This window comes from Conger conger, chromosome 17 (assembly GCF_963514075.1).
Source record: "Conger conger chromosome 17, fConCon1.1, whole genome shotgun sequence".
Lineage (NCBI taxonomy): Eukaryota > Metazoa > Chordata > Actinopteri > Anguilliformes > Congridae > Conger > Conger conger.
This window is the reverse complement of record NC_083776.1, coordinates 34,822,603-34,844,322: the sequence shown is the minus strand read 5'-3', so window position 1 is coordinate 34,844,322 and position 21,720 is coordinate 34,822,603. Positions and strand designations below refer to the sequence as shown.

At 43.3% G+C, this 21,720-nt stretch overlaps 1 protein-coding gene across 3 annotated transcripts in view; it reads right to left on the bottom strand.

Annotated features, from left to right (window-relative positions):
- The window catches only part of dhrsx (dehydrogenase/reductase (SDR family) X-linked), a 67,879-nt gene that overhangs the window by 17,629 nt on the left and 28,530 nt on the right, over positions 1-21,720 (bottom strand). For all 3 annotated transcript variants that reach the window (XM_061226181.1, XM_061226180.1, XM_061226182.1), the window contains 3 exons: positions 14,826-14,927; positions 9,092-9,299; positions 1,116-1,323 (listed from right to left, as the gene is read on the bottom strand). In XM_061226181.1, the coding sequence (XP_061082165.1) occupies positions 1,116-1,323; positions 9,092-9,299; positions 14,826-14,927 (518 nt within the window). The remainder of the gene's footprint in view (positions 1-1,115; positions 1,324-9,091; positions 9,300-14,825; positions 14,928-21,720) is intronic.

Here is a 21,720-nt window from a genome sequence, read left to right as displayed (position 1 = left end):
AGAGGAAAGTAAAGGCAAAATATAGCTGTGCAGGGAGGAACACACTGTTGCTCAAATGGAATAAATAGTTAAGTTAACGGCCTATACTAACACTACACTCTCACTAAATGACATCACCAAGGTTTAAAAAGATGTGATGATTCTCTGATTTGGAATGGAAAGAGAGCTAGGATTATCTCGGCTACTTTACAGTGCCCGGGATAATCCTGGGGCCAAGCCATACCAGACTTTCAGCTTCACCGTTGAAGCCTATGAATGTGTAGCTGCATCCATTTCATCGCAGAGGGACAGTATTTGGCCAAACATTCTTTAATCTTCTATAAATTTGGCACACCAGCTAATCATTTAGAAACAGGTACACCGTTTTTATGCAACCCCACTTGAGAGATCGCAAATTAAGTTGGTGGAGGACCCTAATTGTCGGATCTGCACGTTGGGGGAGAATGGGACCTTTTTTGAAATATAATGGAAGGCTTCAAGACAGATTTACTTTCCACGCAATAGCTTGCTAACCTAGATACCCAGCTACCCAGACAGCAAACAATAGCCTCCTATCACTAGGATTGCACACCTATAGCCAAATCGCTCCAATATGTCCATCGATGGAAAAGTCTGTGTCATATGGCAGACACTTGTAGTTAATGTGACTTCCAAAATGGCATTAAAGATCAGAAGAAAACTGCAATATTTATTATCAAGAAGACTTCACATTGGTATTCTGTTCGGATCAGGAGGAAGGCTTTTCTCGACTGGCACGAGCATCCCTGCCATTAGCAATCTACTACTCCCAGGGGGTCTGTCAGCCATGCTTAGCTTGTGATAATACTCAGTGATGACAATCTGATTCAAGCCAAAAACAGAAAAACCAGACAGCCTCCCCAGATTCACGGAAGTCACATCCCTCTACACGAGGACTCATCACTCAGCTGGTGGAGTACATAACAATAAGAGTAAGAATAAGAATAAACTATTATATGACGCTGTTCTGGCTGGACTATTAAATAAAAATCTCAGAATCTGCAGGGAACTGAAGGTAATGATGTGTTGCTATAACTCCATCAGACTAATTACACAATTTGAGCTCCTGACTGAAACGGACAGAAGAAACAGCGTACCCTGAAGAGCAGCCAGGCCACGGGCTGCTTGACCAGCTGGGCTGGGCTGCACAGGTTCTGGTACAGGTCTGTGTTCACCATGCCAGGGTCCACCGCGTTGGCCATTACGGGGAACCCCTCTGACGTCAGTCTCTGCTGCAGGTGGTAGGTAAACAGAACCAGCGCCAGTTTACTCTGTGAGTAAGCCCCATGAGAACAGTAACACGACCTGAAAGAGAGAGAGAGGGAGAGAGAGCGAGAGAGAGGGAGGAAGAGGGAGGAAGAGAGGGTGTGAGAGAGAGAGGGGGAGAGAGGGAGAGAAAGGGAGGGAGAGGGAGGGTGAGAGAGAGAGTGAGGGAGAGTGAGGGAGAGGGAGGGAGAGGGAGGGAGAGAGGGCAGGAGAGAGGGAGAGAGGAAGAGAGAGAGGGAGAGAGGGAGAGAGAGAGGGAGAGAGGGGAGAGAGAGAGGAATGACTTTATTCTGTGTTCTGTACAATAATAATAATAATCATCATCATCATAGTAAGAGTAGAATCAGTAAGAATAATGAGATGCACCAATACCATCTTTCATTACCTATACCACTGCTTGAGAAATGCAGGTTTGCGTAAGGCCATGTAAAATGTAGTATGAACAGTACTATGGTACTACCCATTATACCACCCTCACCTATCTTGCTGCATTTTCCCAACAAGCATAAGCAAACAGGCTCAACATTTTCACTGGAGAAATGCATCACAAATGAGTTGGAAGTGGGGCACCAGGAGGCTAAATATCCATCCTGGATTTCCGACAAGCAGGAAAGAAAATAAATAAATCATATCCACCAGGAGGAGACGCCAGTGTCACAACAAATTCTCTCTTTTCAAATCCAGAACCCTGTCAAATGGTGCGGAGGCAGAGATTTGAGAAGATGTCTTTCACAGGTGTGAGCTGCAGTTGTATCAGTCTGATCCATACATGCGAGCTATAGCTGTGTCGCAGTCATCCATGTGCACAGGCTACAGCTGTGTTATATAGTCTCATTCACATGCAGGCTACAGCTGTGTTATATAGTCTCATTCACATGCAAGCTACAGCTGTGTTATATAGTCTCATTCACATGCAGGCTACAGCTGTGTTATATAGTCTCATTCACATGCAAGCTACAGCTGTGTCATATAGAGTCTCATTCACATGCAGGCTACAGCTGTGTTATATAGTCTCATTCACATGCAGGCTACAGCTGTGTTATATAGTCTCATTCACATGCAAGCTACAGCTGTGTCATATAGAGTCTCATTCATGTGCTATAGCTGTCTGGCATCCATACATATGTGCTACAGCTGTGTTATATAGTCTCATTCACATGCAGGCTACAGCTGTGTTATATAGTCTCATTCACATGCAAGCTACAGCTGTGTCATATAGAGTCTCATTCATGTGCTATAGCTGTCTGGCATCCATACATATGTGCTACAGCTGTGTTAGGTTAGAGTCATCTACAGGTTTAAGCTACAGCTGTCACTGTCATCCATGTACACAAGCTACAGTGGTGTTATACAGAGTCTCATCCATACCTACAGTATGAGCTACAGCTGTGACAGGGTGTCACTCATACCTACAGTATGAGCTACAGCTGTGACAGGGTGTCACTCATACCTACAGTATGAGCTATAGCTGTGACAGGGTGTCACTCATACCTACAGTATGAGCTACAGCTGTGACAGGGTGTCACTCATACCTACAGTATGAGCTACAGCTGTGACAGGGTGTCACTCATACCTACAGTATGAGCTACAGCTGTGACCGGGTGTCACTCATACCTACAGTATGAGCTACAGCTGTGACAGGGTGTCACTCATACCTACAGTATGAGCTACAGCTGTGACAGGGTGTCACTCATACCTACAGTATGAGCTATAGCTGTGACAGGGTGTCACTCATACCTACAGTATGAGCTACAGCTGTGACAGGGTGTCACTCATACCTACAGTATGAGCTACAGCTGTGACAGGGTGTCACTCATACCTACAGTATGAGCTACAGCTGTGACAGGGTGTCACTCATACCTACAGTATGAGCTACAGCTGTGACAGGGTGTCACTCATACCTACAGTATGAGCTACAGCTGTGACAGGGTGTCACTCATACCTACAGTATGAGCTACAGCTGTGACAGGGTGTCACTCATACCTACAGTATGAGCTACAGCTGTGACAGGGTGTCACTCATACCTACAGTATGAGCTATAGCTGTGACAGGGTGTCACTCATACCTACAGTATGAGCTACAGCTGTGACAGGGTGTCACTCATACCTACAGTATGAGCTATAGCTGTGACAGGGTGTCACTCATACCTACAGTATGAGCTATAGCTGTGACAGGGTGTCACTCATACCTACAGTATGAGCTACAGCTGTGACAGGGTGTCACTCATACCTACAGTATGAGCTATAGCTGTGACAGGGTGTCACTCATACCTACAGTATGAGCTACAGCTGTGACAGGGTGTCACTCATACCTACAGTATGAGCTATAGCTGTGACAGGGTGTTCACATGTTTGAGCTACAGCTGTGCACATATTTTTTCATGAATTACTAATGAATGAAAATGAACTTACATAGTCTTAAAAAAATTTGCAGCTGGCCAACTAGACAACTACCACATCTGTGCAAGTGGAAAGTTGGCAGCGATTTTACAGCGGTTCCCATGACTGCATTTGTTTTTCCTTTTTGAAAGACAAGACACTTGAAGAAGAATTTACAACGACAAGGGTCTCCTACAACTTGTGCCGGATGCAGAGCGAACGCGTTGTCCTGCCGGCAGGTCGTTGATGCAAATGGATTGACAGACTAATTTATCGCTTTGTTTTTGTAGGCAAGGACACATGGGCATCATGGAGAGTTTCCTGGCATCGGCCCTGTTCATTTCTCTGGTTGACAGTGCGCCCATATGGCAGTGTTTTTAATCTATGAGAGAAAGCTGTCAGTCACTGTGTAATGGACTCAATACGGCGCCCCCCAGTGGGGGCTCTGTCTGCTGCAGCCATTTATTCTCATCTGCACAGCCAGCGTCTTCTGCCAAATGCCTATGGGTGTGCGAGAGAATGTGTCTATTTCATGTGTTCAAGTGTTTTTATATGTTAAGTGTATGTATGTAACATGGTTATGCATGAACATATGGCTGTACGTGAGTAGGCTTATGGTTATATACCATGGTTATATGTAATGTATTTGTGTTTGAGCGTACAATGACCAGAAACTATACACATATATACATATATACAGGAAAACATGCACTGCTGTAAAATCTATTTTTCATATATTTCAAAAAAGAGAACGTAATTACAGTATATTCCATTTCTGTAAGGGAGTGAGTGTGAGTGTGTGTGAAAGTGTTAGTGTGTGTGTGTGTGTGTGTGCGGTGTGTGTGTGTGTGTGTGAGTGTTAGTGTGCGTGCGTATGTGGGTGTGCATGCGTGTGTGTGTGTGTATGTGTGTGTGTGTGTGTGTGAGTGTGTGTGTGTGTATGTATGTGTGTGTGAGAGTGTGCGTGAGTGTGTGTATGTGTATGTGTGTGTGAGTGTGTGTATGTGTGTGCGTGAGCGTGTGTGTGTGTATGTGTGTGTGAGTGTTAGTGCATGTGTGTGTGTGCATATGTGTGTGGTGTGTGTATGTGGGTGTGTGTATGTGTGTTTGTGAGTGTTAGTGTGTGTGTGTGTGCATATGTGTGTGGTGTGTGTATGTGTGTGTGTGTGTGTATGTGTGTGTATGTGTGTGTGTGTTAGCACGTGTGTATGTGTGTGTGTGTATGTGTGTGTATGTGTGTGTGTGTTAGCACGTGTGTATGTGTGTGTGTGTATGTGGGTGTGTGTAGTGAGAGCAGCGGGTGTTTCTCTGCCTCACACTAACAGGTGTTTCTCCCTGAAACACAGTCACAAGGCATTCGCAGGATATCACAAAGACGTGTAATTATGGCAGATTAACAGCAATCCCAGACAACTGGGGCTCCACACCATTCATTTGAGCAGATGATTAGCACCGCGCCGCTGCCCCTCTCCCGCAGCCCGCGCCAGCCTCGTGACTCATCGCGAGGGGAGACAGAGACTTTCATCTCCGCTCAATTGGACTGCCGCGCATGTCACGTCAGCTGAGTCTGCCTCCACGACCTGCACGCGGGGTTCTCTCAGCACAAAGGGAAAGCCAAGGATGCGCACCCATCAAAGTCAGACTTCCCTCAGCACGGTTTTCCCCCGTAACGATGGCCGAAACAAAGGTGGGGAAAAAAAGACTAACTTGTGGAAACTATATTGAATTTCCGTGTCTAATATGACATGCTGCACAGGTAAACACTTAAATTTCAGTCTGGAATTTGATGGATGATTTCTCATACAGCTTTGAATACATGGTATCCGGGATCATAATAGAGGCATAATATACTGTCTGTGGAGACAGTCAAGCGGACAGTCAATTTTCAATGAAAGCAATTAAAACACAATGTCGTGTTCACTAATTACAAATAGGTGACGCAAACACTCCAGAGGTTGAAACTAAACAAAAGCAGCCGTCAGGAAACAAAACACGCGAATCGCAGGCAATCTCACACGGAATTACCTACAGAGCACCAAAACACATCTGGGTTCCGTGCGAGGAATCCCTCACCGCGTTAAACCGCCTCTCCCACGACTTTCCATTTCTCTCAGCAGCCAGGTGATGGCCCCGGGCCCAGATTCACCACTTCAAATGAGCGCATGAGAAACCCCACACATGGGATTCACACTCCCACGGCAATGGAGAGAGCGTCTGTAAACTGGAGTTACAGTACATCTGGGAAACGGTTCCATTTGAGCAACTCTGTGCTCTTTCAATGGCTGTCTGTACAGACACACAGAAACACCCACCATCTGAGCGAGAAGGAGTGGACTCACCATCCCCAAATAAATGTGGCCAGAACACTGGACATATTTCCATGACCCAATGCAGTTTAATCTATGTTGTGAGTGTAAAAGATGGCTATAGATTACATGCCCCAGCAGAGGGAATCTTATTACAAACCAGGTCTTTAATGCCGGAAGATAATAAAAAGTAGTGGCTGAAGCCATTTTACGGTGACACAGTGACCCAGGTGATATTGGTGTCTGACTGCGGAATAGAGAAACCGAGAACAATGAAGGCTGTGGCTCTTAGCAAATTAAAATGGCTGTCCAGAGACTTGCTGACAGGTGAGCAATTCACGTAACTTCATGCTTGATTCTCCTGGCAGGAAGGAACCTCATGCTACGTGTACAGGAGGTTTCCTGAAGCTCCTAATTCAAAGCATTAGCTAAGGGAATTTTTTTCATCCTGATTAGCTGGCGTTTCACGTCTTGGCCTTCACGCCGGTCCGTGAGATAAAGATAATACAAGCGAGCAAATTGAGCAGACAGTACTCAGAAACTTAGGCACAGATAAACGTACCTTCAACATCATACCGACAGCTCACAGAAACTCAGTACCAGCTTTTATTTGAATTTTCTAAATATAATTTCAATAATTTCAAATATGATTTTAAAAAAAGGGGGGGAGCTTTGATGTCAAGGAGTACCCAATTCAATCATGATGTCTGAACGTAGGCTGTTAACTGATCAATACGCCAATTATAAATCACAGCAGTTAATTGCCAGGCAGCATTCAAACATACACCACTCTCAGAACAGAGAACAGTGATTAGCCACTACTGTAGGAGATATCCCCAGAGTAATTCGGTTTTAAGCAATTGTTGTAATACGTTAGTCTGAGGAGGGTACATGCACGGCTCTTACAGGCAAGCACAACAAACAGCACGGGGCATTCAAACAGAGAGCACTGCTGTGGGAAGGCTCAAGAATTTGTCGTCATATTCACCAGGGAGAGGGAAGTAACGCACACAACAACAACCCACCCAAAGCAGCTGAACGCAGCCTGCTGCCAGGCCGGAAAAGATGGAAGCGTTTAAGCTGTAGGGAGATGCTACACAGGGCAGGGCCTTATGGAGGCTTCCAGAAAGGACTCTCAGAGCACCACGCGGCTGGAGTGGAAGCCATTAAAAAGGATGATGTGAGCCCATGTGACCTGAAGAGCATTTTGGAGCCCCGCCCATCATCTGATCCATTTCAATGTGTCTGTAATACAAATGCAGTGATGCATACCAGCGCGTTACAGTAGCACAGGGCTTCTGAGGGACGCAAACCTGGCAGGCAGCTGTTGATGGGAACACACGGACGGGTAAACCACTGGCTCTCAGCATGGAATTAAACGCATGCGACGGTACGGGCGAGAAGCGCAGAGACGCAGCTGAGAATCCACACGGCTCACAGCCCTCTGCTCCATGGTTACTGCTATGGAGCTAAAAAGCTACACCATGCCAACATAAAGTAGCCATGGGAGAACTGTGGAAAATAGCCATGCTGTATATCCAAAGGTGATGTGCAGTACATCAAAAGGAATGGGATTAGATAATTTTTTATCGATTTTAAAAATTGAATTATGATTTATTTCATCGGCTTTTTACCGGCAGTGAAAAAAAGAAATGACATTTTAGACACTCGCTGCGGCGCTAGTGCTGCAGCATGGTGATGTTTACGCGGGGGCTGCATCCAGCCCGTGACCGTCTATACAGACCACAGTCCTTTGGTCTTTCTCCACCGCATGGAACAAAAGAACCGCGGTCTGATGTGGTGGAGTTCGTATTTACAGGCTTTTGACTTGGTCATAACAGTCACAGATGCGTTGTCCTGCACATATGACGCACAGTACAGCAGTAGGGATTTATTTTTCTCTATTTGGATACGTTAATACATTTGAGCTTGCTCCTTTTTACCTTCTTTATGTTTGCATGTGCGATGTGTACTGCCTGACTGAAGTTGAGCGGTGCTCATGTAGAGGGATGTGATTTCTGTGGGGATGAGTGGGGCTGTTATGCCCCTCCAGTCCTGGTAGGGGCGCACACCATTACAAAAGCCTTTGTAACCCTCGTTTCTAACCTGTCTATTCCTCAGGTACTGATTAAGGCGATTTGCTACATCCAGTCATGCTCTCTTAGAACATCTCACAGAGACCAGCATGCTATTACTTTTTTTATTTATTTATTAGATTTGTGAAATACTTTTGTTTATACCAAAAATAAAACTAATTTAAATTTTCTTGGTCCGCCAACATGATTCTCTGGCATCCTTTCTGCGATCGGTAGGTAACGAGCCCTGGACGTAACAGAAAAGGAAATCACTTCCATGCTGAAACGACACAGCGACTGGGCAAAACAAGTTTGAATGGATCGGACAGCGGCGTTTCCTCAGTGCACTGCGGCCAACTGAACGGAATGTTCACTTCGGTAATGGGCTTGCCACTTCCTGTTCGCCTGAGGAAGACGTGCCGCGGTTCTGCAGATGTCTCCAGAGACCGTATAACAGTCCAAAGCTGATGCACAATGGCAGTGTGCAGATCCAGTGGTAATTGATAGCAGCTGTTAATCAGGCCATCCTTTCAAGACTGTTTTTGTTCAAAGGGAAATCTGTCTGTAGCAGGGAGCTTCCTGCCCCGAACGAAGTGATATCTCATAATGAGAAGACAGCACGAACCGCAGGAATCAAATTTACCCAAAATGTCATGAAAATAAATAAACACACAAAAAATAAATTGTTCGCCGTGCTTCAGGAAATTAACGGTTTGGAAAATAGCATGCCATGTTCTTAGATATATTTCAGGCACTCGGACCCACAGAACAGCTTGCCATTATTAATATGTATTATAATCTTCCAGCATAACATTGCCCTGGGCCTTGCTTCATTTCCAGATACTTCCCATGAATTCCTGACCATCTAACCCCTTAATTTCTAACCCCTTAATTACAATGGTGTAGAGCTTCCTTTGCTCAAAGTTGGCAGCATTTTGGTACTCATTACTGTAATCATAATAATAGAATGTTACATCAAACATGGACCCAAGCAGCTCCTCTGCCACTTCTACGGAGCATGTTCCCCAGGTGACGGACACCCTCTCACCTGCCCTGAAGGTCGTCCAAGCTGATCACGCCCCCATAGTGCGTGGCAGAGGAGACGGTGACGATTCGAGCACAGGAGTCCGCCGTGCCCGATTTCTTCAGGGTGTCCAGGAGGAGGTTGGTGAGCAGGAAGTGACCCAGGTAGTTCAGGCCAAATTGTAGCTCGAAGCCGTCCTCCGTCTTCCTCTCGGGAACCAGCATGACGCCCGCTAGGGCAGGAAGCACGTCACGGGCAGGCGGTGAGAAACAAAACAAAACCCAACTCTCCGTAAAACAAGGGTCACATCATAGTTCTTTCCTGGTTCTAAAATACATTTACCTTTCTTTCTCCTTTCTCCTTTTAGATTTAATCTTCCTCAACAAACCTACAAAAAATCCATTGATTTTTCAGGCAATTCAATACATATGCGCCGGCATTTTATCGCACTTTCTGTGAAAACAACTTTTTCTTTCCGATTTGTTCCTGAGAAACCCACAAGACCATGCGGAAGCACACCTGTCCCACCCTATCTTCCTGTGAGAGCCATTTTGAATTTAGTTCTGCCCTGAGGCAGAGATTATATTAGAAGATGCTGAAACCCTGGTGTACTCAAGTATTGAAAGAATGAGTTTTCAATTTTTAATGGATAGCAAACCAACCAAACAATGTCACATACCTGCAATATTGAGTGTATTCACACTGTTGTGTTCATTTTGGAACAATAGTTCAACTGCCCTTGGCATTAGAACAGCCATGAGAAGACTTATGCCATCTAAACACCTGGGAATAGTTGAAAAGTATTATTTCTGCTACAGTTCTACATTTTAACAAATTGGAAAGATTTGGTAAAAGAGACAGCACTTTTAATGCTTGGAATAAAAAGCTAACTGTCAGAACAGGATTCAGGTGGGACATAAGGCCGTAACCCAAAGCCCCAAAAAAATCTAAAAATTGAATTGTCTGCACTGGAAGTAGGACGATGAGCTGCACATCATCCTGACCTATCAAAGAAAAAATGGGCAAGTAAACTACTCTTGCAGCATCTAACATCAGATTTTATTAACTCAAACCTTATGGAAAATACATGCAAACATATAGGCTACTGTAACGATTTTTACAGCCATTTAAACAAATATTGATGATTTCTATGAAATGTTGAAAATGAATGAATTTGTTTCAAAGAGAAAATGAATGAATTTGTTTCAAAGAAGAAGAAACTTACAATCATTCATTAAACTAGTGATTTATAAGAGGTAATCGAGGCAAATAACTTAATCATATGGAAAAGGTTTGTACAATGCATATGCAGATTTCCCAACTTGATCTATGGGCTAGGAGTTTGGTAGCTGGCTCGCAAGGTACTAGTAAGTAGCCTATTGCTACAGCCAAAATCTGAACAAAGTTTAACCACTTTTAGAAACAGTGCATGTAGATTTCGTTATCTTTAGTCAAAATTACCGTTTAGCATGAAGGCTACACAAATCGAAAAAAACCTTGATCCACTCTCAAAAAAGATACGTTAAAACAACGCAGAACGCGTCATCCATGTCTAGTTAAGGACACATTTCATGTTACTTTCAGTTTGCGTTAAAAAGTCTCCCTTTGTAACACATAAATTCTGTATAGTATTGGTAACACAGAAAAAGCAACACAAAAGTGGAAATACAAAAAGTGTTGGATATTAATAATCCCCTGCATGTATACGCCGCTTTTCTCACCAGCCGGTGACTCAAAGCGCTGTACAGTGATGAGGGAGAAACTCGGCTCGGCCAGGTGTAGCTCCCACCTGAGTGATGCACTGGCAGCCATTTTGTGCCAGAATGCTCACCACACATCAGCTGACATCAACCCCCGACTCTTTTCAAAGAGTGTCATGGGATTTAGGGACAGCCCCCTACTGGCCCACAAATGTAGCAGCAACTTCGTTTCCCAGGAGGTCTCCCATCCAAGTACGAACCAAGCCCACACCTGCTTAGCTCCTGCCGAATCCCCATACCCGGCAGGAGCAGGGCGCATGATGGTCTGGCTGCTGGATGTTCACTTCTTTTTTTTTTTTTTTTTTTTTTTGAGTTACCATGCAGTATAAAGGTTTGTCGATTTGATGGTATATACTAGCCTAAATGCTACTCACCATTAATCTAATGACTTGGACAGTGAATTCTTAATTATGTCATGACATGTGCACATTTCTTTATGAAATTCAGGAAGTGCTTTTAATATTTCTGGAGTTTGGGGGAGAAGGGGCTGCACATTAAGCCCATGTTAATTCCCTGTTTGTACAAGCAAGAACTCCCTCATAGGATTTGTTTGAATTAAATGCATCAAGAAGTCAACTAGGAACTATGTTTTATTTCAAAATTGAGTTCTTCTGCAAACAGATTAGTTCCTCTTCAAATCTAGTCTTTAAATGACTTATCGGTGAGCTCTTAATTAGGGTTCAGATCAACATTGAAAGGATTGTGTGAATTAAGTTGGCAGCTTTAAGTCATTGAAATTACCATCAATGTTGCATGCAAGCTTGAAAAGATATTCAGCCATCTTAGCTGGCTGGAAGGGGATGTTGCATAACTGATCCACCAGAGGGTTGAGGGTTGGAAAGTTTATTTTTTTTGTTTTCTTAAAACGTTCTTAAAATGTTTGTTCTAAAGCAGGGGTGTCAAATTCCAGTCCTGGAGGGCCGCAGTGTCTGCTGTTATTTGTGGTTTCCTTTCAATCAGCAGCCAATTAAGGCCTTGAGAACAAGGTGTGTGGACTCTTTAGCCAATGAAAGACTTAGAAATGTATCTCCCGTGCTGAAACCAGCAGACACTGCGGCCCTCCAGGGCTGGAGTTTGACACCCCTGTTCTAAAGTAAGCCTCTTCTCAAGCTTGAGTATCTTGTTGTGGCTGTCAGGCAGTACACAAGCCCGCCGAAATATTGCTTCTGCTCACCCATCGGACACCCGGGTATAGTGAAAGGGCTCGATACTGCTTCTCGTTCTTCAGCTGAACGGAAGGACAGTATGAAACAGCATGTGCTTGAAAGAGTGACCTCTGATGCAGTCAAGACAATTAACCTTATCTGCTTCCTCGTCTAATGACCCCTATCTTTAGTTTACAGCACAGCTGCTCTTAATGAAGAATGCAGGGGCACGCAAGCAATGCGATAAGCCCTCTCCCCTCACCAACAATAGAAAACATGCTATCGATGCTAACAGACATCAATTTTCCCCAAATCAATGGTTCCTTCTGGTCCTCCCAAAAATCTCACAGTATCAATATCCTCACCTATTGCCGGTCCTTTGACTGGGAGGAATACCAGCATTTCCTCCACAAAATCCCTGCCATTAAAAAACCAAACCTAAATGACGTGCCTAAAACATTGGCGGACGTGTCAATGGACAGGTTGGAAAGGTCAGCATGTTTGACTCCGGCATGTTGTGTGGTCAAGGACATCTGTGTTCAAACGAGTAGGAGTCCAAATAGAACTAATATTCAATTTTCTAATTAAAAGTTTACCAAACACACCTATAGTGCACAAAAGAGTCTACTTTCATTTAAAATGGAGAGGACCAAGGTTAATGTTCAAAATGTAAGGACAAAACAATTAGGGGAGCTGGAAGCATTTAAAAATAACTGCAGTCCCCTTGGATTCTTCCGAGCCCGGCAAAAACAAATAACGAATGACCCTTTCCCAGCAGAAATGATCCCCATATTCTGTTTTTTGTTTTGCTCTCATTTATTAATAAACTTCCCCAGTGATGCAGAGCAATTTTCAATCATTTAAATAATGTGCAAGATTAGCTTTTGCTTTTAACAGAAATATATGTGGTGTAATCAGGATTACTCTGCTGTTTCCTTTTAACACAGAATGTGGGCAGCCAAGTGTTGTTTTTAATCAATTCCCGCAAGGATATCATGTGACATGTTTGGCCATACCTGTCAAATTGCAAATATAAGCCATTAGACAAAAATATTTGTTTGAATACAGATTTCTCAACGTGAAAAAAAAAATGCTAATGCAATTTTGTGATGACAAGTAACACATTCTTCTCAGCTCTTTAAATTTTACAGGCAGATGCTGAGAGTCAAGCGTAAAGTGTTGCAGTGTAACTGTAAACTGTTATGTCATGCAGCTGTTGGTAGTGAACAAGAAATGGAAACAGAAATGTCAAATCTCTTAATAGGGTGTTGAGCCACCACCGTTTTTAATTGAAGAGACAGATCATGCATCAGGTTGAAAATGCGGTCAGCTGAAATGCAGTCGCTCATCCGTTTTGTCTTGTACTTCTAATTAATGCACAGGCATCACAATCCCCGTAGCATGTGCACAAGGTGGTCTTCACCAATTAGGTTGTTTGTTTTGTGTTCTATGCTGACATACATGTTTGACACAAAACATTATGAACTCGAGCTGTCTTCATCTCTGCACAGAGCCACGCAATCACCCACCCCTCTTCCTAGCATTAGGCAGCCAGACCTATATATTTACACATAGTCCTATGTACACGGTGACACTACTTTTTTTTTTTTATGAACAAATTAGGCATCTGTGGGCTAGCTTCTGCTTTGCATATATTTGCCATTGAAGGAATTAAAGGACTGATATACACTACCGGTCAAAAGTTTGGGGTCAGTTTTTTCTGATTTTATATTTTATTTTCTCTCTGGTTTCACCATGTAGTAATTACAGCACTTTTTATATGTAGTCCCCCATTTCAATGTTTGAGACAAATGAACATAGTGCCAAATAAAATAGTCATGTTTTGTATTTTGTTGCATATCCTTTGCATGTCACGACCCATCAACATAATCAGAGTTTAGATATCTTATTTTCAGGTTAGCCTCAAACCACTGTGCTGCTATCAGATATGCTATCAGATATGCAGTAGATACTACAATAATTGTTTCTCTTGATAAATTTTCCTGTGGGACACAATGGAAAAAATATTCAGGAGAAACAATTCTGATTAAAAATATTAAATGAGAAAAAGCAGAAAAACTTTTGACCAGTATTGTATGTACAAACACAGAAATGTAAGAGGATTCAGCGATATGTAAATCTCTCTCGAATGTCTAACCTGCAGTAGCAACACTGTGCGTTATACACTGCAGCATTTACCCGCACGCTTTCGACAGAAAGCTGAAAATCAGTGTGACCTTTCCGAGCCGTTAGGTGCTCAACGGCGTGGAACAAACACCCTTGTCTTCAGCACCCATCAGCTGGGCGCAATATTAGTTAGTGGAAAGGGCTGCAGCTCACATGCATTATTTATACAGATAGCTTGCTGAGATACAGGAAAAGCATTCTTACGCCCCCCCACAGTGTCCAAAAGCCCAAGGACTGTCCCATCTATAGATAGTCATCATTTAACATATCTCCTCTGGAAGCACACAACATCTTGTAATGGGTCAACCCAGGGGGAAATGGACTCTTTTTAACCTTCACCTGTCTGATCTTTCAGTTATCTTCCGTATGATTAGAGCAATGACCATTGGTATACATATAAATACTTAATATGTAATATTACTCAAATAATAATGTTAAAATCTGTTGGGGGGGACTGCCACTCAGCTCTCAGCCTTGTGCCACATTTCCACTCTAAGTGTGTGTATAAGAACCACACCGCCAATATTAATTGAGCAACAAACAAAAAATGCATATGATACTTCAACATTTAATTGAGTTTGAAATGCAATTGCAGCACTGTAGATCCCTGTACAGTTGGTATATGAACAACAGAGATGTGATTCAAAATCAGTTAAAATCACTTACCATTGTTTACAAGAACATGCAGCAGAAGGCCTCTGTCTTTAAACTTGTGCACAAACTGGCGGACAGATTTCAGGGACGCCAAGTCGATGTTCTGAAACTCCACTGTGAAAAGAAATAAACGGCAAAAGGCATAAAAAAAAACTGCATTACTTTTTCCCATTTCCATTTCCCCTATGCCTGACTCGATTACGACTAGTTAAAAGGACAGACAAGAAAATGAGTATAACTCATGTATAACATTTTTTTTAATGCCATCAGGTAAAGATGGCTGTATTAAAGCCTGAAACATGAGCCCTGGAATAGTAAGACATGATATCAGTTTATGGGTAAACACAAATGCAAAATTCAAGAGATTGTGCAAAACTAAATCTGTTTATATTGTGCTTGACTTTGTTTCAGTTATTTTCTTTGATATTAATCTGCATTTGGATGGTACACCTAATGGTGCAATAAAACGCTCATGAAGACTGAACAGAACAGTTCACTTCACATGGAACCAGAGGGAGTCACTGGTGCACTGACTACATGCATCTTTCCGTGGGAAATGTTATAACCTATTAGCGGTTGCGTGCTGCCTGATAGGGGCACTGTCCCCCTGAGGCACCCCACACATTGGCACGGTGTGATAAAGAGCCCTGCTCTTCAACTTTTACCCCAAAAGAAGAAGCCTTCAGACTCTTTAATCTCAGGCTTTCAATCATGAAAACCCCATAATCAGAAGGAGATACTCCAATAGATGTTCTGCCATTTATCCTTCTATTTTGTGCAGTAAATCCACAAGTAAAAGCTTCACGTGATGCCGTACATTCACACAAGTGACTAGTAGAGCCAAACACCAAGCTGACGTATAAAACGGACACAGCACCGCTGCCTGCTGTCAGAACGCACACTCTAATTTGGCCTATCAATCACATGACTCTGTTAGGACGCTATTCATAGCTTCTCGAGTAAAATTAGACAGGCTTGCCTTCGACAAAGAGCGACAAACTCCAAACTCAAATCGTGGGAGGGTTGGGGGGGCGGAGGTGGTAGATGTGGGTGCAAGTGAGGCCATTTGTAATATACCGATCGGTTTTTACATGCTAGAACCGATCCTTAATTCCTTACGAATTCAGCATGTCCATATTAAAATCATTTCATACCGGCAGGTCCTCTGAGCGCTGGCATCACTGCCTCCTCACATTATCAACACATTTGTAACAGGATTATTTCAAAAAGCTATTTCTGAGTGGCTAATAACATCAAAGCAAACAGTGCCTCTCCATTAATCTTATTTAAAACTTGGCGTCCAGACAAATGAAGACGTCTGTCGAGGTTAACTAAACACACAAGGATGCACTCAGAAACTCCATGCCACTTCCTTGGTCAAAATTTCAACCATTAGTAGTCACCCTTTCCAAGACTACAGTATATCTTTTTTTACACCAATCAAATGTGAGTATGAGATTCTGACAGCAGTCAGATGTAGGGGGAGGATTAGGTGGGCAGATTTAAATAGTTTTGGGAAATGGTTGTGAAAGAATTTGACCGGGGCATTGGGGTTCACATCCCTTTTGTGAAGTATCTTAAAGGCCTTGGTTTAAAGGTTTGTCAAACTGAATTCCCAGGGGGCTGCAGTGACTGCAGGTTTTTGGGGTTTCCTTCCAATCAGCTGTCAATGAAGGCCTTGAAAACAAGGTGTGTGGATACTTTAGCCAATCAATGACTGGAATGAACCACAGGTGCCGAGAACATCCCAAAAACCAGCTGGTCCTCCAGGACTGGAGTTTGACACCTTAGTCTCATCTGAAGGCTACACATTCTTGAAAACAGTGCTCACCACTACACTCTAGAGAAATAAGAGTTCGGCATAAGGGGCACAAGAGGCTGGAAAAGAAAGCACTACGACAGAAAACACTGAATCTATCATGAAGAGCATACTGCAGCATAGACATCCAGACCCCATGGACTCACCAAGTGGGGGAAATGCAGGGGCCATTTTAAGAGTGTACCAACATTAGGCCAGCAGGATCACTTAGCCAGATGCACAGAGAACAAGATCTAAGCCTGTAGCCTCGCTCAGTCTGACGGTCATGTGAGGTGCTCGCTCTGAACAGAACCCACAGCATTTCAGAGCTGATTAGGACAAATTGCAACACACCTTCTGACACCCTGCTCTAGCGTCTTTGCGAATCAGAGTGATGGTGTTGGGAGTTTTGTTTACAGGGATTTTAATGAGGGCTACAGAAGAGCACACGTTATCATAGGAACACGGAGTGCCACAGAGATTTACACAGGTGTCAAAATCAAGTTTACTGCCGGGCCAAAAAGAGGCACGGGCCTCTAAGTTCACGTGACTTACTGAGGGACTCAACCCTAACTCCTTTCTTCTATTCTCATGCTGTTAGACCGTCATGGCGGGCCACCCGATCCCACGTCCCGATGCATTACAGGGAGTACCACAAATATGTCCGGCACATTTGTGAGTAGAAGCAATGGTGGTTTATGGCTTTCATTTAAACCACCATGGTTTCAATGAAAGCCAAAAACCACATCCCAATGGTTTCATTTTGGCTAATGCCAACATTCCTTAGCAGTCTGTTCAACCCACTAACACAACAAACATACACTCACCGAGCACTTTATTAGGAACATTTTTACTTTATTACACCTCCATATTTATCTAATCAGCCAATTGTGTGGCAGCAGTGCAATGCATACAATCAGGTAGATACGGGTAAGGAGCTTAATTTAATATTCACATCAACCATCAGAAAGGGGAACAAATTTGATCTAAGTGACCTTTGACGGTGGAATGATTGTTGGTGGTAGACAGGGTGGTTTGCGTATCTCAGAAACTGCTGATCTGCTGATTTTCACGCACACCAGTCTTTAGAGTTTGCACCAAAGAATGGTACAAAAATCCAGCGAGCAGCGGTTCTGCAGCTATGTTAATGAGACGCCAGGAGAAGGGCCAGACTGGTCAACGCTGACAGGAAGGTGAGAGTAACGCAAATAACCACATATTACAACAGTGGTATGCAGAAGAGCATCCCTGAACACACAACGCATCATAACACTTATTTCCATAGGCTACAGCAGTAGAAGTGTAAAAAATAAGTCTAATAAATACCCTATAAATTGCTTGGTGAGTGTATATCAAAAATGCTGTTGACAATAAGTAATAATGCACTTGCCTACAAGATATCCTTACCACAAGTGACTTTTGCCATCAGATATGTTTTCATTTCAAAAGCTGGAATTTTACACTGTGTAGTTTAAGGTACACAGTGAGGTGAGGCTTCGCTGCCCCACCAAGGTGTCTAGTTTCTTGAGCACGAGTCAGCACTGCTGTCAAATGAGAGCACGGTCTGCTCTGCACACAGTGCGGGAAGCTGAACCGCCATTACCCGCCGGGGCCTGAAAAAACATCCCTCCCCGATGCACCACACCGACGGTGTGTGTAACTCCAGTGACACGGAGGCGTTTGAGGTCACCGCAGCTGCGATTATGGAAATCAGCTTCAGAAGGGCATGCTGGCCTTCAGACCCGCCCCCTGCAGTGTTCAGCCAGGCTCCCAAAGGAGGCTCAGCACAGGAGGGGTTCCACTAATCACTGTGCTGCCAATAGGACTAACCACATTCGTGCTCGTAGTGGGGCAGCCTGTAGTGTAGTGGTTAAGCTACATGAACTGACCCGCAAGGTCGGTGGTTCGATCCCCGGTGTAGCTACAATAAGATCCACACAGCTGTTGGGCCCTTAACTCTGCATTGCAGGGGAGGATTGTCTCCTGCTTAGTCAACTGTAAGTCGCTTTGGATGAAAGCGTCAGCCAAATGACATGTAATGTAATGTAATGTAGTGTAAGGCTGAAGGATATCAGACTCAAGCCTCAATTTACACAATCATAAAAAATAATATTACTACGACTAAAATAATCCAAGGGAAATATAATTATAAAGTTTTATAATCCAGACTCAAAACATGCCCTCCCACATTTTCCAGATATAGTTTTTGATTCAAATAAATTCAACTAAATTTCAACTTGCTATTAACCTTTTAATGCCAATAATGAGGATGAATTTGATTTAATAATGGCAAACGATATTTAAGCCATTAAGTACAACGGAAAGGCCATGTTAAGCCTATTCAATAAGTCCCGTCTAATCTCATGGTGACCAATTAAATCAAACAGCTAAACAATAGATCTTTTCACTGCTCCATTCTTCAGGTTGAATAATTACGCAGAAGAAGATTGTACAACGGAGTGCACACTGTACCGCAGGCTTCCTTGGCCTCGGGTGCTCGAATCGTTACACAGCAAACCTTAACGGATCCCTGAGTGAACGCACGGAGTATGTGAGCTGCTTTAGAGAAGCTGGCAAACGATGCCTCTCCTCTGCCAAAGACCAGTCCCTGAGAGCACCGTGCTCGCCGGCAGCCCGGAGCTTCTTCGGCCGCCCAAACAACGGCAGCCCTGCCACTCTGTAGTCCGCTCCTCCTCGAGGCTGACGCCGGGGACGAGAACACACTCCCATTACAAGCAGCGGCGTGTCTGGGGCACCTCTTTAACCACAGGGAGATAATGTTAAGCCTGGCCTCTTGAGAAGTTGTCTGGCACTTATTAGCAGATAAGCCACGGGACACGCGGAGCTGCCTGGGGGGAGAGCGGCCTGCATTGTGTGGAGGGCCCTTCTCTGCGTGCGCATCGTCCGTTTACAGGGCCGGCGTCTCTCTGCTCCTCCGGGGCTGGGGCTGGTGTTATACCCAGACAGCGCCACATCTGAGCCGGGTCCACCAAGAACCGTCACCAAACTGTTCTAGAGAAATAAAAGGCTCCACGGCGCGCATGTCTGATTTGACAAAAATGATGTTTCTGTACAGACAAACCACTGTGACCCCCAACCCAAAATGACAGAACATGTTTAATGATAAGGATTAAAATATTATGAATGCAGGCATCATTGAGTAAAGAACAAAATGGGGTTTGCTTTCTCTCATCTCTGCACATGACAGTTCCACTCACAGAGCCCACAAGTCGGCTATTTTTCCACAAATTGAATTCACAAATGTAGCTTTTGCTTTGTTTTCTCCATTCTTTTCCAAAAACAAAATTTGAATATATAAAATAAAAAAATGAAGAGACCACAAGAAATGGGAGGTCCACAGACACTGCAATATAACCCCAACAGTTAATACTTGTAATACCCATTTTTGCGACTATCAACTATCTACAAAAACAATGCGAACACTAAAACACTTGCGCATAGTACAGTGCCTTCACCTCCCTCCCAATTGTTGCCGGGAGCGACACTCCTGGTTGTCGCAGAACAGATGCATAATGGACTGATAAGTAGCTAGCGATAATTAAATAAGTTTCAAGCTTAGATATTTGGAATCAATCACCTTTCCTTATAATCAAAGCCTAGTGCCCAGTGTTACGATGTTATTACACATCGAATGACCTGCAGGTTTAACTATGTAATGCTAAATGTTAATGTTACTGTAAGAAATTATAGTCGTTTCAAACTAAGCAGGTAAACATGCTATTCTCATCTACACAGCCACCTGATCCACCAACAATGCACAGAATAGCACGGTGAATGCCAACTAGGCAACATGACTTGGGAGCCTGTAGGTTATTCTCACATTTTCGTCTAACATACCACACTGACAAGGTCTCCTCCTAAGAATAGCCATGCTGACCTCGTGCTGGACAGAAGCTAGCACCTTTTCCCAGACGTAAAAAAACAAATGCAATTACCTTTGCCACAATGCCCAGCAGCCATGATAGATCAGCAGGTCATGAGTGCACATTTCTGTTCTACCCTCCCATATGTTTGTGGTTCAACGTCAGACCCCCCTAGAATACATGTGCATTTAACCACTTGTCTCGTGTTTTGACGCGATTTGCCTCATTAGCGTCTATAAAACCCCCGCAAATACGGCAGTTAAAGGCAGTGATTGATAGATTTTTATCTATCAATGAATTTAGTATTTTCTACCTAAATAAGGTCATTCAGTTCATGTTTGTAACCTCACGGCAACACCTAAACAGTCTAATTTGTCAAATTACAAATACAATGCTGTCAGATTCCAAAGACACTGATTTTTATTTTCTCTCGCTCTGTTTTTATTTCACTTCTTGTTGACGATGGAGCAAATTATAATTTAAGTTAATACATTAATAAAAGCGAACAAAGCAGTCAAATAAATGTGAGGGCATTTAAGCAATACGAGTAATTTTAATAAATCTAAATACAGGGGCTGAATTAGATGCTCTGATGTATCGCCTACACGCATAAAAACAGCTTTGGGGCATACAGTAATCAGTTCAAATGAGAAATGCAATAAGCAAACAGCAGTCAACTGCAGTAAGTTACCGCAGTCTCCCCAGAACAGGGCCTTCTCCTCAGATACCTTCCAGGAGACAGTGTTGTTATGTCTGCCTCAGATGTCTACACTAAATAACATGTTATTCCCAACCCTGAAAACACAGTGCACAGAAAAGGTAATCAAAAGCTACATTCATTCACCTAACTTGACCCAGAATGAGGACGTGAACCCAGGGGAAATGCCAGTCTCTTTTATTGTTACTGATATAAATAGCCTGTTCACATTGAACAAATACGGTTCAAAAGGACTCCTTTGTACATCTCTAGAAACCCAACATATTAGCTTGCCTCCAAAATGACCTAAATATTTACTTGGTTATAGAAATGCCCTACAAATATACTTGTTTGTGAAAATGCCCTACATTTTATCTGACTCCAAAATGCCCTACATATTTACTTGGTTATAAAATAAATGTCCTACATATTTATTTGAGTGTAAAATGCTCTTGGCTTTAGAACACCCCACTCATTTAGTGGGCTAAGCTATACTATAAAATACCACACATATTTACCTGGAACCAA